The sequence below is a fragment of the Prenolepis imparis genome, unplaced genomic scaffold, assembly GCF_030444845.1.
Source record: "Prenolepis imparis isolate NDT839.2.m4 unplaced genomic scaffold, iyPreImpa1.0 SCAF_12, whole genome shotgun sequence".
In the NCBI taxonomy this organism is placed as follows: domain Eukaryota; kingdom Metazoa; phylum Arthropoda; class Insecta; order Hymenoptera; family Formicidae; genus Prenolepis; species Prenolepis imparis.
Window position 1 is genome coordinate 9317998 of NW_028141170.1, and position 15189 is coordinate 9333186.

The 15189-nt window shown below is 37.2% G+C and overlaps 1 protein-coding gene across 2 annotated transcripts in view; it reads right to left on the bottom strand.

The window, feature by feature from the left end:
- LOC145944073 (uncharacterized) overlaps positions 1-15189 on the bottom strand; it is a 54434-nt gene that overhangs the window by 33998 nt on the left and 5247 nt on the right. For both annotated transcript variants that reach the window (XM_083052087.1, XM_083052088.1), the window contains exon 2: positions 3842-4096. In XM_083052087.1, coding sequence (XP_082908213.1) covers positions 3842-4096 — 255 coding nt within the window. The remainder of the gene's footprint in view (positions 1-3841; positions 4097-15189) is intronic.

The following is a 15189-nucleotide window of genomic DNA, read 5'->3' on the forward strand; positions in this document are numbered from 1 at the left end:
GTCTTACTTACATTTATATTAATTAGCAAAAGGCCTGTATAAAATTTTATTTAAACCTACTAAAAATATTAAACAAATAAGAATCAACGAGATACGTCATTCCTCTGATTTGTTCGATATATAAAATATATTTTAATATCATGTTTACATCATAGAATATTAATTATATTTTTCCAAGGGATGTCTCACTGTCGCAATACATGTACATTTTTTCTGGAATTACGCATTACTTCGCATTACTTGATCGCATTGATTTACAAGCATAAAACAATAATAACTCATACAAGATTAAAACGTCTTAAAAAGTAAAAATAATGTTGTGACTTTTTTCAATATATATATTTAATTAAATATTATAATTTATGAAATCATTTGATATTTAATATGTTCAGATCTAATCTAATTTTATATGTATTTTGTGTGTGTTTAAGTTTATATAAAAGAATAATAATTTTGCATAATACATTGGTACTATATGATTTAATAGGATGATATACGGGTGTGTGAAGTTGGCACCCCTATGTTATGCTATCATAGTTCTGTTAAAAGTTCTGAGTTATTTAGAACCATAGAAAAAGTTCTTGATAATTTTTAGAAATAGTTCCGGTCATTACGATAACGAAAATCAGTTTCAAAAAATAGGGGTGCCAACTTTACATTTTTTTACACATCGAGTTCCAATAGTTTTGAACAGAGTTTTAAGGTTCTTTTAAATAGTTATATAGTTCCTGATTATTTTTTAAAAGAGTTCTGCAATTTTTAGATAAAAAAACGTACCTATTTTAGAAATATCTTCGATATGGAAAGTATGTTTTTTTATCTCTATAAAAATTGCAAAACTCTTTCAAAAAATAATCAGCAACAATGTAACTATTAAACAATTTAAATTTACTCACCTCACGGTTGCTCCTTCGTTGTCCGATGCCTCCCCGGGCCACCTTCTCGTACAAGTTTCGAAACACTTGCACTCGCGTTATTTTTTTTTCGTTCGCAATGCGCGGCGACGCCCGGGTTTTAGCTATCACAATCTTCGACGCGTTTCGGTAAAACGCGAGACTCGCGAGAGCTTATTCGCGCGCGAATAAAACCGAAGCTCCATTTTCGCGTCGCCGCTTTTTCCAAGACCCACTTTTCGCAGTGGCTTATCGAACGAAGACGATCAAGAGAGCGACTTCGCCGCGACGCACTGAAGTCGCCGAAGGATGCAGCGAGACGAACATGAGCGAGATTCACGATCGACGAGATCAATTTCACGCGTGCGATCGCGATTACGATGTCGGTACGTGCGACGCGATCTGATTTATACGATAATTAACCGCCAAAGACGCTAATTAATACACTCGTCCTTTCGCGGACCGTTGATCACGAAGAACCGAAGAAGAGCACTGGAGGTGGAGCTAGACTGGCACTGCCAGTTTCGGAACGCGCAGCGACACGCGCGCCACGTCGCGTCGTAGTGGTGGGAGTATGTAGAAGTTGCGACGTGGGAGCTCGGCGAATCACATACCCCCATCACTACGATCTGATAGGAGCATGTAGTCGCGACGTGATTCGCTCAACCTCGCACGTACGTTGCGTCGCGAGCCCTACAATGCCCCACCACTACGACTTGTCGCGACGTGTCGTTGGTCGTTGCGCGTTCCGAACCTGGCAGTGCCAGTCTAGCTCCACCAGGTGGTGGGGGTATGTGATCGCGACGTGATTCGCTCAACCTCGCACGTACGTTGCGTCGCGAGCCCTACAATGCCCCACCACTACGACTTGTCGCGACGTGTCGTTGGTCGTTGCGCGTTCCGAACCTGGCAGTGCCAGTCTAGCTCCACCAGGTGGTGGGGGTATGTGATCGCGACGTGATTCGCTCAACCTCGCACGTACGTTGCGTCGCGAGCCCTACAATGCCCCACCACTACGATTTGTCGCGACGTGTCGTTGGTCGTTGCGCGTCCCGAACCTGGCAGTGCCAGTCTAGCTCCACCAGGTGGTGGGGGTTTGTGGTCGCGACGTGATTCGCTCAACCTCGCACGTACGTTGCGTCGCGAGCCCTACAATGCCCCACCACTACGACTTGTCGCGACGTGTCGTTGGTCGTTGCGCGTTCCGAACCTGGCAGTGCCAGTCTAGCTCCACCAGGTGGTGGGGGTTTGTGGTCGCGACGTGATTCGCTCAACCTCGCACGTACGTTGCGTCGCGAGCCCTACAATGCCCCACCACTACGATTTGTCGCGACGTGTCGTTGGTCATTGCGCGTTCCGATTATGGCAGCGCCAGTCTATAACTCCACCTCCAGTGCTCTTCTTCGGTTGTCCGTGATGAACGGTCACGCGCTTCTTGCCGGTCCGCGAAAGGAGTGTATTAATTAGCGTCTTAATTATCGTATAAATCCGATCGCGTTGCACGTACCGACATCGTAATCGCGATCGCATACGTGAAATTGATCTCGTTGATCGTGAATCTCGCTCAATGTTCGTCTCGCTGCATCCTTCGGCGACTTATTCAGGACGTCGCGGCGAAGTCGCTCTCTTGATCATCTTCGTTCGATAAGCCCCTGCAAAACTCGGGCGTCGCCGCGCGTTGCGAACGAAAAAAAATAACGCGAGTGCAAGTGTTTCGAAACTTTTACGAGAAGGAGGTCCGGCGAGGCATCGAGCAACGAAGGAGCAACCGTGAGGTGAGTAAATTTAAATTGTTTTATAGTTTTATAGTTCCTGATTATTTTTTGAAAGAGTTTTGCAATTTTTATAGAGATAAAAAAACATACTTTCGATATCGAAGATATTTCTAAAATAGGTACGTTTTTTTATCTAAAAATTGCAGAATTCTTTCAAAAAATAATCAGGAATTATAGAACTATTTAAAAGAACCTTAAAACTCTGCTCAAAACTATTAGAACTCGATGTGTAAAAAAATGTGAAGTTGGCACCCCTATTTTTTGAAACTGATTTTCGTTATCGTAATGACCGGAACTATTTCTAAAAATTATCAAGAACTCTTCCTATGGTTCTAAATAACTCAGAACTCTTAACAGAATTATGATAGCATAACATAGGGGTTCCAACTTCACACACCCATATGATATACTATATGATTTAACAATAATATCTCATAAATTTATCTTTCTTAACATTTCTTTTTATAATCATTCTGCATTTTTCTTACTAAATTAAACAATACTAATATTTAAATATTGTATTTCATTTAAAATTAATTAAAAAGAGGCATTATTAATTAAAAAGATGCATGTAATTATTAACATAATTACATGCATTCTGTCGCATTACTTAGAGATACCCCTCGATTTTTTCTATGCAATATAATATAACGAATAAAATACAGAACTCATTTTTATTTCAATTGTCATTGAATAATAAGGAAAATTAATTCTTTTGGACGTTTCGAATTTTCAGCGAAAAAATTATTTCCAGGAGACACAAAATTTAATTAGTATTTTATAACAATATATTTTAATATGATGAAAACCTCATATTAAAATATATTGTTATAAAATACTAATTAAATTTTTTTTCAGTGCAATATAATATAATGAATAAAAATACAGAGCTAATTTTTATTTCAATTGTCACTGAATAATTAGAAAAATTAATTTTTTTTTACGTTTCGAGTTTTCAGCGAGAATATTATTTCCTAAAGACACTTACACGATACAATATTATTTTATCAGATTTCCATCATACAATACTATAATCATATTCTCTCTGTGCAATAATATAACGAACAAAAATGCAGTTTTTATATTTCAATTGTCATTGAATAATAAGAGAAATTAATTTTTTTCGACATTTTCGAGTTTTCAGCGAGAAAATTATTTCCAGAAGGCACTTACGCGATCTTGTAGCAAACGTTGCAGATCCACTCGGCTTCTTTGTCGCCCGCTGCGTGGTTCCCGATCTCGATGCGACACTGCCGGCACACGCGGTGCCTGCAACGCGTGCACCTCGCACCGGTGTTGTAAAATCTACCGAACAGCGCGCCGCATCGCGCGCATTTGCGTCCTTGATGGGATAGCTCGCTGCTGCTGCTGCTGGACGCCTTGAGCAGTCCCCTTCTTCTCAGGTACTGTAGATCAGCCTTCAGCCTCCTGCGAACACAAAGCCGGATGCAGGAGATCCCCCAAGTACCTTCCAAGTCGGCCTATCGCGCTCTGAACTTCGCGAAGCTCGCGAAGAACCGCGATAGAATAGATGCTGAAGAGAACCGAGTATTAAAAAAATTATTATTAAACTACACACTTATTAAAAATATTATTAAATCACACACTTGAAATTCGTTGCAATTTCTTTTAATTCGTTCCTATTTTTATCCGCCCCATCGCGATCGTTCTCCCGATTAGTTTCTTCGGTAAATCCTTCTCGATCGCTGAATAGAAGCTAGATGAATCGAACACACATAGCGAAACGTTATTCAAGCGTTAAACAATTCTGTTGGGCGTCGAATTTTGCGCGACCAAGCGATTTTATCGCCTGTATACGTAGTTACGTTTAATTATTGTTTGCTTGCAGCCGACAGCGCGGGTAATTAACCATCAGCTGCTGCGTCGTTCGTTGCATATACGTATATATATCTGAACGCGATTATTCATCGAACGGCCAAAACGAACGAGTTTGCGAGAGCCAAGATATATCTCGATCACACCGGCGCGATTTCTTGTTGTCGTCGTCATCCTGGCGCTCGACTTAATGGCGCGACTTATTCACGCAACTGACGCACGTGACGTACCGTGTTTTCCATTATAATCATGAACAACCGTTTCATCACACTCGAGTGCGGTAGCAAAAATTGCAGGCCGCCAGATTTTCTTCCTCGTTGAACGCGAATATAAACACGCTGTTAACTACAGTATTAATGCATTTTTTCTTCTCACACTTACGCAGGCAGATTTAGTAGATAAAACGTGTTCGATTCATCGTGCGAATATCCGATCCGGAAGGGCAATTGGAATCAATTTTCATGAGCTTTCATTCCGGTTTTTTAAAACTGCATTCGTACAAATTAAGATTTAGAGAGAAGTTGAAAGCAAAATAAATTCGTCTCTTATATGTGTATAGATTTAAAGCTTATAATTATTATGCAAATTATATAATCTCTCTTTCTCTTTCGGAGAGAATATATTTTTACTCCAAATGTCACGCAGCTGACAAGTGCTATTATGCAATTGATCGCGAACTTTATTCTCTGTCTCTTCAAATTAAAATAATAAGTTAAAAACTAATAAATTTAAAAAATAAAATGATTTCAAAATCAAAATAATTAAAGAGGAAATTAAAAACAATTTTGTTGCGTTTAATATCTGGCTCTTATTAGTTTTCCTGTCTGATTTTGTATTTATATTTTCAAACATTCCTAATAGTTTTCACATCACAAAATCTCCTAAATAAATAAATTATAAACGTAGAGAAATATCATTGAATCCTTTTAAAGAGGATAACCCAACACTGATGCACTGACACAAAATGCCTACCTCTTTTATAACAATATTTAATATGCACCAGGTAATCGCATTAAATCGTGACAAGAGACAGTCCGTCTTTCCTCCGACAATCGAAACAAGTTTTCAACGAGTATTTAATTGACTGGATAATAAATTACCGTGGGATATTTACGAATGAAGAGAAAGAAAACTTTCCGAAACACGACTGCGCCGACTGATTGCTGTCACGATGACTCACGGACGGTCGTATCTAGGTTCCTTTTGTTATAAAAAGATTCGACGTACCACGCGCGAAAGATTGCTTAATCTCGTCGCTTAACTGCCAACAACGTCGCAAAGTCTCGTGGGTGTTTCACCAGGTATACATGTCCGATTTCCGTCAAGTGTACGAGAAAAATTAGCACGCTAACTCCCAAGTTTGCGCGGCTAAAAGTGAGAAAGCGCGACGTTTAGTTTCGTTAAATTCGAGATATCTTGGTCAACTTTGTCATTTCTTAATTTTTCATCTCTAAGAATTTATTTTTATCAATTCTCTTCTCGTAGAGTATATTACAATGCTCATTTTTTATGTATGTATACATTTCTTATTCATGAAAAAAAAAAAAAAACTTCATAAAACGCGTTCTGCGGTTTAGCATGTTAGAATAATGAAATGCAGTCTACTCTCCTACTTTGCCTACTCTCTCTCTCTGCCTCTCTCTTTTTCCCTTCAAGTCATACTCTTTCCTTCTCTATCTCATTCTCCAGATCGGATCAGGTACGAACAATGAATATCGTGCGAGGGAATAGCAATAGACTAGCAAACGATTAGAATACCAATAAGCGTAACTCGTCGTCCGGTCCAGGAAGAAAATTTCCATACCTGGCGATACTAGAGTCACTATTTTGCCGAGGAAGAGAGAAAGATACGCGAGTTTCCATTGAATAATTTTATGGCGAACAGAGCCGACGACTTCGCGCCGAGAAATTCAATTTGACGACAAAGAATGCTTCGTTAAAAAAAAAAGACGTATATGTATTATATGTATATGATAGAATAAATTAAGATGATATGTATGTGTGTGCGAGACGGAAGATTCGCTATGCCGATCGCGTGAATGTACATATATGTATATGTACATACATGCAGCTACGCACCTGGTCGTGCGTTCGTTCACTTCCGTCTCTGACAGTCGAGAAAACTCATTGCGAACAGTCATTGCGCTCACATCCGGCGATGTAACAGGACAGCGTCTCGAACAAGATCGAATACGCGATCGAGGGAATATTATTTGTTATCTACTTTTCTACATTTCGCACTATTTAAGCCGAAAGTGCATCTTTCTTACAATTATTTTTGTAAAAAATTCTTGTACACTATATTTTTCTATTGTTTTTAAGATACACTGATTTATTAATACAGAATGTATTAAAAATATGGGCTGTTACTTCAGGAGCATATTCTCATCGAAATGAGCAAAAAAGTTCATATAAACATATGTTTAAAAATACGTCATTTTCACGTTATGTCAATCATGTTTGAATTAAAGTTCAAGATAATTATAAAGCATATTATTTTATTTTCAAAATGGTAGAAAATAATTTTCATATCTCAAACAAAATAAACAAATCGTTTTCCAAACATGCATCTGTCAAACGTCCTGACAGGACAAAAGGACCAATTAAAAAATCATTTTTATTAGACATGTTTATATGACTTTTTTACTCATTTCGATGAGTACAATATACTCCTGAAATAGCGATCCACATTTTTGTTAATTCTGTATAAAAAAAAATGAAGAAGAAGAAAGTTTTTCTTGAGGAGCGATATCAATTGAATTAATATCAATTTTTGTTAATTAAAGATATAATTAAGAGTAAATTTCACACGTAATGAGTAGGTTTTATCATGAATGTAAAGAAGATATGAAAGAAATGGATAAGATATGAGGAAGCTAAATAAAACTGAATAATAATGCACTTTTTTCCCGTCCATACTTGAATCTCGGCTGAAGAAGCGTTCGATTGCGTAAAATATGAGCGCTTCGCATTAATGCGGAATTTAAACGCGAATAGGCGTGCACATCCGGTTGCTCACTGCCATTTCTGAGGAACGAGATACGCTTAAAAGACGAACTGTACCGGTTGAAAGCAATCACGCCGGCGCCAACCTATTTAATGCGTTTTCGCATCGTGATAAAACATTTTTCTCGGTTTTTTGCCTCGCGTAATATACGAGGAAGAATCATCATCTGAAAGCAGCGAGAATCAATCAATTTCTCTGCATTTGACAACTAAAGGTGGAAATTATACGGAATTTATTTTCTCTATTTTCACATGCGTTTCTGAATAAATTTAAACTCGTATAATTTATAACAAGTTTTCTCATCATAATAACAAATGAGTTTGGATTTTTATTTCCAATTTCTATCTCGTTCTCTTACATCAAAGAGATGAATCATTTTCCTTGCACTATTTCAAAGAGATATAGGATGTAAATCTTATAATATTTGGAATAAATACATTTAATATTGTTATAGTGTGTTTATGATATCAAATATAAATGTAATTAGAAAAATAAGAAATAAACTAATGACCTGATAAATAAAACTAACAAGCAGACACATAAAAGAGATGCTATGCTTCTATCTAAGGAGTGAAAGCAAATATTTAAAAGATGAAAAAATAATATCGAAACAAAAGGCGACAAATATATTAGGTATTCCACAAAATTTTCAATCTTCCCGATTATTCGGATCCCTGTTAAAGCCTGACGTTCACTCGACGTATCCACAATGCCCGCAACTACACTGCACTCAATTACACACTCAACCTAGAAACCACCGATGACAGAGCCGGATTCGCGGACGTACCTAGGCCACTTCGGAACACCAGTTTCGGACCGATCGATCGCCAAGTCTCGTCATCAAGACTCAGGAGACCGGAAGCGGACACGCGCGCTCGAATCACATAATCCCCCGTGTAATCGATGGATTATTCGGCGAGAGGAAACGCGAGAGTGGTCCAGAGGAGAACACCTCGCGAGAGCTCGGCTCGTCGCGATCTCGCCGATCGACGACGGGGCCCGCGCGGTCGATGGGGCCCCTCGGCACGCTTCGCCTCACTTCGCCGCGACTCGCTCTCTTGTCGGGCCCCAGCTAGCGGGGGCGTGCCTGGACGTACATTAGACGACAATAATGCCTCTCTCCATCTCTCTCTCTCGTGGTAAATGACGTTTGACCACAAATGACGTTGGACGCCATGGCCTTTCCGTTTGATTTCCATCGCGATCGACCTGATTCGATAAATGCAAATTTTTGGCGGGATTTTTCTGGACTCTCTGAATTTTGGAGAACGCAAACGACAGATCAAAGGAGACTAAAGAATATTTATTAAAAAAAAAAAGAAATAATTATGTAAAGAAGCATCCTGGATGAATGGGGATGATTTACATATCCTTCGCGATTGCGGAGGAAGTTTGAACGTGGGAGGACAGATTCGTATCGGCTCATTAATCATCGTAATCACGTTGGATAACGGATGCTGTACTATAAAGGCGCGTCTAATCGTTAATCAATACGTTTCTCAGGGATCAGGAAGAGTAACTAAACTACTTTGTATGTATGTACATACAGCGTAGATTTATGTGAAAACAAGTGTTATCCGGTTATCAGGTCTAAAAGATAAGGATAATCTACTATATCGACGTTTGTAAATATTTGTATCAATGAATATAGAATTCGCGTTGCATAACACACCGATATCGATATCGATGGTGATTTACTGGAACGAAGTATCATATAATGAGTTAAAGTTGTTGGGACTTTTACACTCGGTTGCTAAACGGTATTATCAACAGTTTCCAGTTCCACGCCGGTGGTTCTACGCGCGATAAGAACCTAATAAGCAACTTTACTGGAAAACATTTGAGTATAAGAAATGTTTTAAAAAAGCTACGAAACAGTTTAGAATGAAATGAGAAAGAAACGTCAAAAAGTTAAAATTAATATTAGTGAAATGCAAATTTAAGAGAATAACACAGAAATTAATCAAAAAGTAAATTCGAATATTTTAATTTTTTAAATAAATATGTTTCTAAAAGATCTGATGCATAGAAAATAAATTTATAAATAGAAGAGAAGAGAAGCGTTAGACTACATTTATAATACCTCATCATGAATAATTATGTATACATATATATCCTGAAAGGTATTATAATATTCACATAAGCATGATGTGAATAGAATAATTTTTTCCCAACAAAATCAACTTCGTAGAAAGTGAAAGTTAAAAGAAAGGAAAAAGGGTGAGGAAGGTGAAAAGATCTAGGATCACGTAGGAGTTAAAAGCATAATTAATACGTAGAATCGAATAACACGGCAAAGGAGAATGAACAATTAGCTTGACAAATTTTTTTAGTCCTTAATTGGCCCTTCTCTTCTTACCACAACTTTGAAATAATAGAAACTTGTCATTTGCTTTATATTCAAGTGATACTCCGATGTCTTAGAGATTCAATGGAAAGGGGAAAATCAGGTCGCGCGGGTCAATATCTAAGTACGGAGTATCATGTCTCGAGGATGACGAAGACGTTTTTTTACCCCCGCGTAACTACAAAATCTGGAGCGGAAAAGAAGAAAAGAAAAATAATTAGCAAGAAGGAATACTCGTGTGCGGTCTGTCATTCGCGAAACAATAATTTTCCCGCCATTATGTTAATTAAATTGCCAGGAATGCGTCACAGGAATGTTGTGCTACTGAATCGGTCGACACGTAAATTATTATCCTGCTTTGTGCAATAAAGGGCAAATTGCGCAATTACAAGGACGGGATCTTCTATTTATACATCTAATTATAACTACGCACGAGACGACAAAATTCGAGTCACGGTCAGAAGAAATACGATAGGCAAAAGAGTGTATAGATGACAGGAGAGTCGACAGAAATTATCATATGCGGACGTTATCTTAATGAAAAGATAAGCATATAACCAAGATAAGTTCATTTTAGGACGCGAAGGATGTATTGTAGTGCAAAAAATACGATTTATATTATTTTCATTACTGCGTACTCATTATAGTCTCCGTACTACTTTATTTCTCTTCAGCAAAGACTCCCCTTTTTCTCGAATATCCTCGGAAGAAAAGCCGACGATCAAGCACGAACAACGCGAACGTCTATATTTCTTCAGCTTCTCTATACTTCATTTACCTTCGCGACTCGGTTTACCTTGCGCAACTGCGAATCGAGCGAGAGTCACGTGCCGGGTCGAGTCTCGCGACAGCAAAGTCCGCCTGAGGCACGTCAAAATATCGTCACGTTCGGTGCGTCGACCCTGCCTTGGCTGAGCGAAGAAGCGGGACCAGGACAGGTTCGCCAGGAACGCTTTTCGTTGCATCGTTCGTGCTCGCGACGCTTCGGCAACAGAAATGGCGATTTCCCCCCGGAGTCGGAGAGACACACGGTAGGTAGGTAGGTAGGTAGGTAGGTAGGTAGGTAAGGTATGTGTGCGCATGTAAACGCGCGCGCCGAAAGAACCGTTACTCAACCTTAAGGTTTAAGGTCCGTTCTCCAAGTAATCCGCGAGCCTATTCGATACCGGACATTCGCGATCGGATTTCCGCGTTCCTTGCTCGATTTTTGCCTCTTATTCGGTCTCTCTTATCAATGATAAAAGGGTCCTTCATATCCAAAAATGACTGTATATCTTAATTAGGCAAATATTAAATCTTCGCTTATTATTATCTTTTTATCCGATTTTATCTTTCAACAATTGTTATGTATCATATATGATTCGAATAATATGAGCTTCAGGATGGAGATTCGAGATAAAAATCAATTTATTGTTCAGAAGAGGAACGTTCTTCAGAGCAGGCGCTCTCGTAATGAGTCCCCCCTTAACGCGATAGTGTGTTCGCACAGTCGGGATATTCGTATAGCCTAATATAACTCGCGTTTACTCGCGTGATATAACGAAGCGTCGAATATTATGCGCGAGTACACACATTGTGCTCGCTCTTTCCACCTTCGTGTGAAAGCGCCATTCCGGCTGAGCGGCTTCGCGAGACACAGAAAGACGAGACTCGTTCACACGGGGGGTCACAGCTAGCCCCAAGGGAGCAGTCATTGACATTGGAAGAGCGAGGAGAAAGGAAAAAAGGTAGAAGAGAGAGAGAGAGAGAGAGAGACGACAGTATCTCCATCGAGAAACGTGACTAATATGGTGTGTATCTATGTGTCCCCGAGTGTCTTTATACGCCGCCTTGTCGTCTTCTCTCCGATTTCTTCGTCGCGAAGGTAAATAGCCCTGATCTCCCCGTCTCTCGTCTCATAAAGCGATGATGAAGAGAGAGAAAGATACCAGAGGAAAATTAATTCTACCGGTTAATGTCAAGTCATGAGCAAGTCGAGAGTTTCCTCTCTGAGAAGTTTCCCTCTCCAATCTCGCGCGGCTTTTTTCCCCTCTTCGTCGAAGAAAATCTAATGCAGGATGATTGAAGAGGTGGAGAACCTGCTTATTGATTGAAGCTACAATCATGACATTATACGAAACAATTTTCAATATATAATTTTTTCTCTCGTCGTCGTTTATTCGCCGGGTCTCTACGGATAAGCGTGGGTAGCTTAATGAGAGTTTATCGTTTAGGCTCGCGATTCCCTCGGATGTACTACGTTAAGTGGAGGCGCGATTTTCGATATTAACAATTAAAGGCCCGTAAGAGAGCATGCGAGATGTGAGGCAAGCTGAGGATCGAAATTACACGTGCTGCAATATTAGCAAATTACACGGCGGAGTTGCATTATAAACGAAGAGATGCAAGAATGTGTCTAATTACACGCTCGTTCCGCCACAGAGAGTCGCTTAAGCGGAAGATTATCCGCTGTTGAAACTCTGTAAAATGCTTGAGAGAGCAAATACATGTGTAATTCTTTTTACACATTCACCTATGATCTAATAATTCATTGACATAATAATTTATCGATACTTTATATTGATAGAATTGAATAATAAAATTCTTCAATATATCATCATAAAGTTTAAATTAAAAATTAGTTTCAACAACTTGTACTTTCGGCAATTGCAAAATTTAACGTTGTTCTCTATGTATTTTAAAATAGTCAAATATAAATATTTTCTTCAATGATTTTCTCAACATTATTTGTAAATGATTCTACGATTTCGCAACAATCCCGATTTGTACATACAGTCATTCGTGCAACAGGTGCATGACATGTGGATTCGATCTTTCATCAGACCTTCCGATAGCGAGTACCTGAATATGAATCACGAGTTTACAAATTACAACTTTAAACTTTAAACATTCAAGAGAACATCGACAAACTGTCTCAAGAATTTAATCTGCTTAAACAAGAAAATAAAAATAAATTATTTCTCAATTTTTGTGCACACATTTACATATTTCTCTCTCGAAAAAGTATGAAAAGAAATATAATTAGCAGTTCTCTATCAGACTTATAAACATTGCCACTATTAATACTACGCATTCCACTTTTAGCGTGAGAAATTAAGATCACCTCGTAACTTGGTGGCAGATAACGATTCATATTTGCCGAGCCAAGTAACGGAAAGGAATAAATACATTCATAATCCGCTTTGCGAATAGAGCAAAGCGAACGAGATACTTTGCTTAGACGACAGAACAATTCTGGATAACGTCGAAACAGGTTTCGCGAGAACGACGGCGATTTGACGACGGTATTCGACAGTCGCTGTCAAGTTGACTGCCTGTTCATCAGATTTTACTGCTACGGATAACAAGTAGAAAGTGTAACGCAAATAACGCTGATAAAGCGTTTACGTTGCAAGATGTGTGAGTAAATAAAAGTCGAAATCGTAATCGAATCGATTTAATTTCAGCTGAAGAAGAAATTTTGGTCACAGATTTTTTAAATGTCAACCTGTAGTGACAAAATTATAGTATTTTATTTCATTCAATCTTAATTTTTTCTAACTAAAAAACGATTTCAAAAGAGAAAGCATTCTTTAAAAATAAAACACATTTTGAATTTTTATTTTAATACTTTTAAAATTGTTATTAAAAAAAGATAGAATAGATTATAGATAAAAATTATTTTCTATGATTTATAAAAAGAAAAAATTAATTTATATTAAAGTTCTATAAAAATAATTGATATAAGATTGCGAATTTTTTCGAAATTTTCTTTTTTGTAGATTGGAGCAAAGTTCTGGAAAATGAAGTATTTTATATCGTATATTGTGATATAATGCATTCACCGGTAATAACGATAAGCGTACAAAACGATTCATATATGCAAATTAGCGACAGCTAAATTAATTGATCAGAAGATTTTCGAATAAGATATCTTTCATGAAAGTGCAATGTTAAATTCATTTATATATGTCAAAAGAACACTTTCAATGATAACTGCATGCTAGATAAAGAAGACATTCCCCTAATTACACGCGAATTATCTCTATACAACACAAATTGTAAATAGATATAAAAAATATAGCACAAATAATATAGCAAAAATAATTAAGTAATAAGTGATAAGTCACAGAAAAGATATAAATAAATAAATTGAAATATCACACATTGAACACAAATTACATTGCACTCTTTTGAGTATGAAAAGAAAGGAAAATAAAATATAAAGAAGATGATACATAATCTTTCTATCAATCAAATAACTCGTCTTCCAACATAATTGAAATAAATATATATTGTGTTAATAAATATCTCGCGCTACGGAATGCCGTTTCCTCCCGTTTATCCGTTATAAAGTTTTTCCACGCTTCATCGTTTTCTCCTCATTTTATTCGAGTCAAAAATTCCTGCCTCTCTTAACAACCCACCACTTATCTGCAATATGAAACGCATGATCAGATGTCTGAATATGAAGCGACTGTTACTCGCAACCTTCACCACCGTCGAATATTTCGACCGACTATACTCAAATTAATTTGATTAGAAATATGTCTAAATCATATAAAGACACCTATCTACAAGACCTAATTTTCTTTTAAACAATTTTTACACACATCTCTGTTTTTTCAACATAATTTGACTTTAAAGAATAATTTTTAGAGATATTTATAATAAAAGAACACAGATAAATATTAATTATTATTTTACAATACATATTGTAATAAATAAATAAATATATATTGTATATATATATTGTAAAATAAAAATTAATATTCATCTAATATTCTTGTATTGTAAATATCTATAAATTATTCTTTAAATTATGTTGGAAAGGCAGCTGAGAGATGTGTCTAAAGTGTTTCTAAAAGATTGCTTTTTCTTTTAAAATCATTATTTCCAGCTAGAAGAAAGAATAATCGAAAGAAATGAAATACTGTCATTTTGTCACCACAGGATTGCTATTTTAAAAATCTGCGATTAAATTTTCTTCTTCAGCTGAAATTATATAATCGAATCGATTTCGTTTTATATTGTTTCGTTTTATATAATATCCACTATTTTTTTCTATCTTATTGCAAAGTAAACAAGAAACCCTATGGTTTTATCGTAATTTTCACAATAAGAAAATATGAAACCGGTTATTGAACCGGAAGCCGATAGCTACATTAAAACTCCAACCTGTGTATCTGCAGGATCTAATTTTTCTGAATCCTTAAATGTCTTCCAGCTTTCTCTTTTCAGATTTGAAAGATTTAAAAAATTCCAGATTGCACTTTAAAGATGCACGCGCGTTATTAAGTCATTGTACAACAAACAATAGACTAACTATAATATTTTTCACGAATTCTTTTC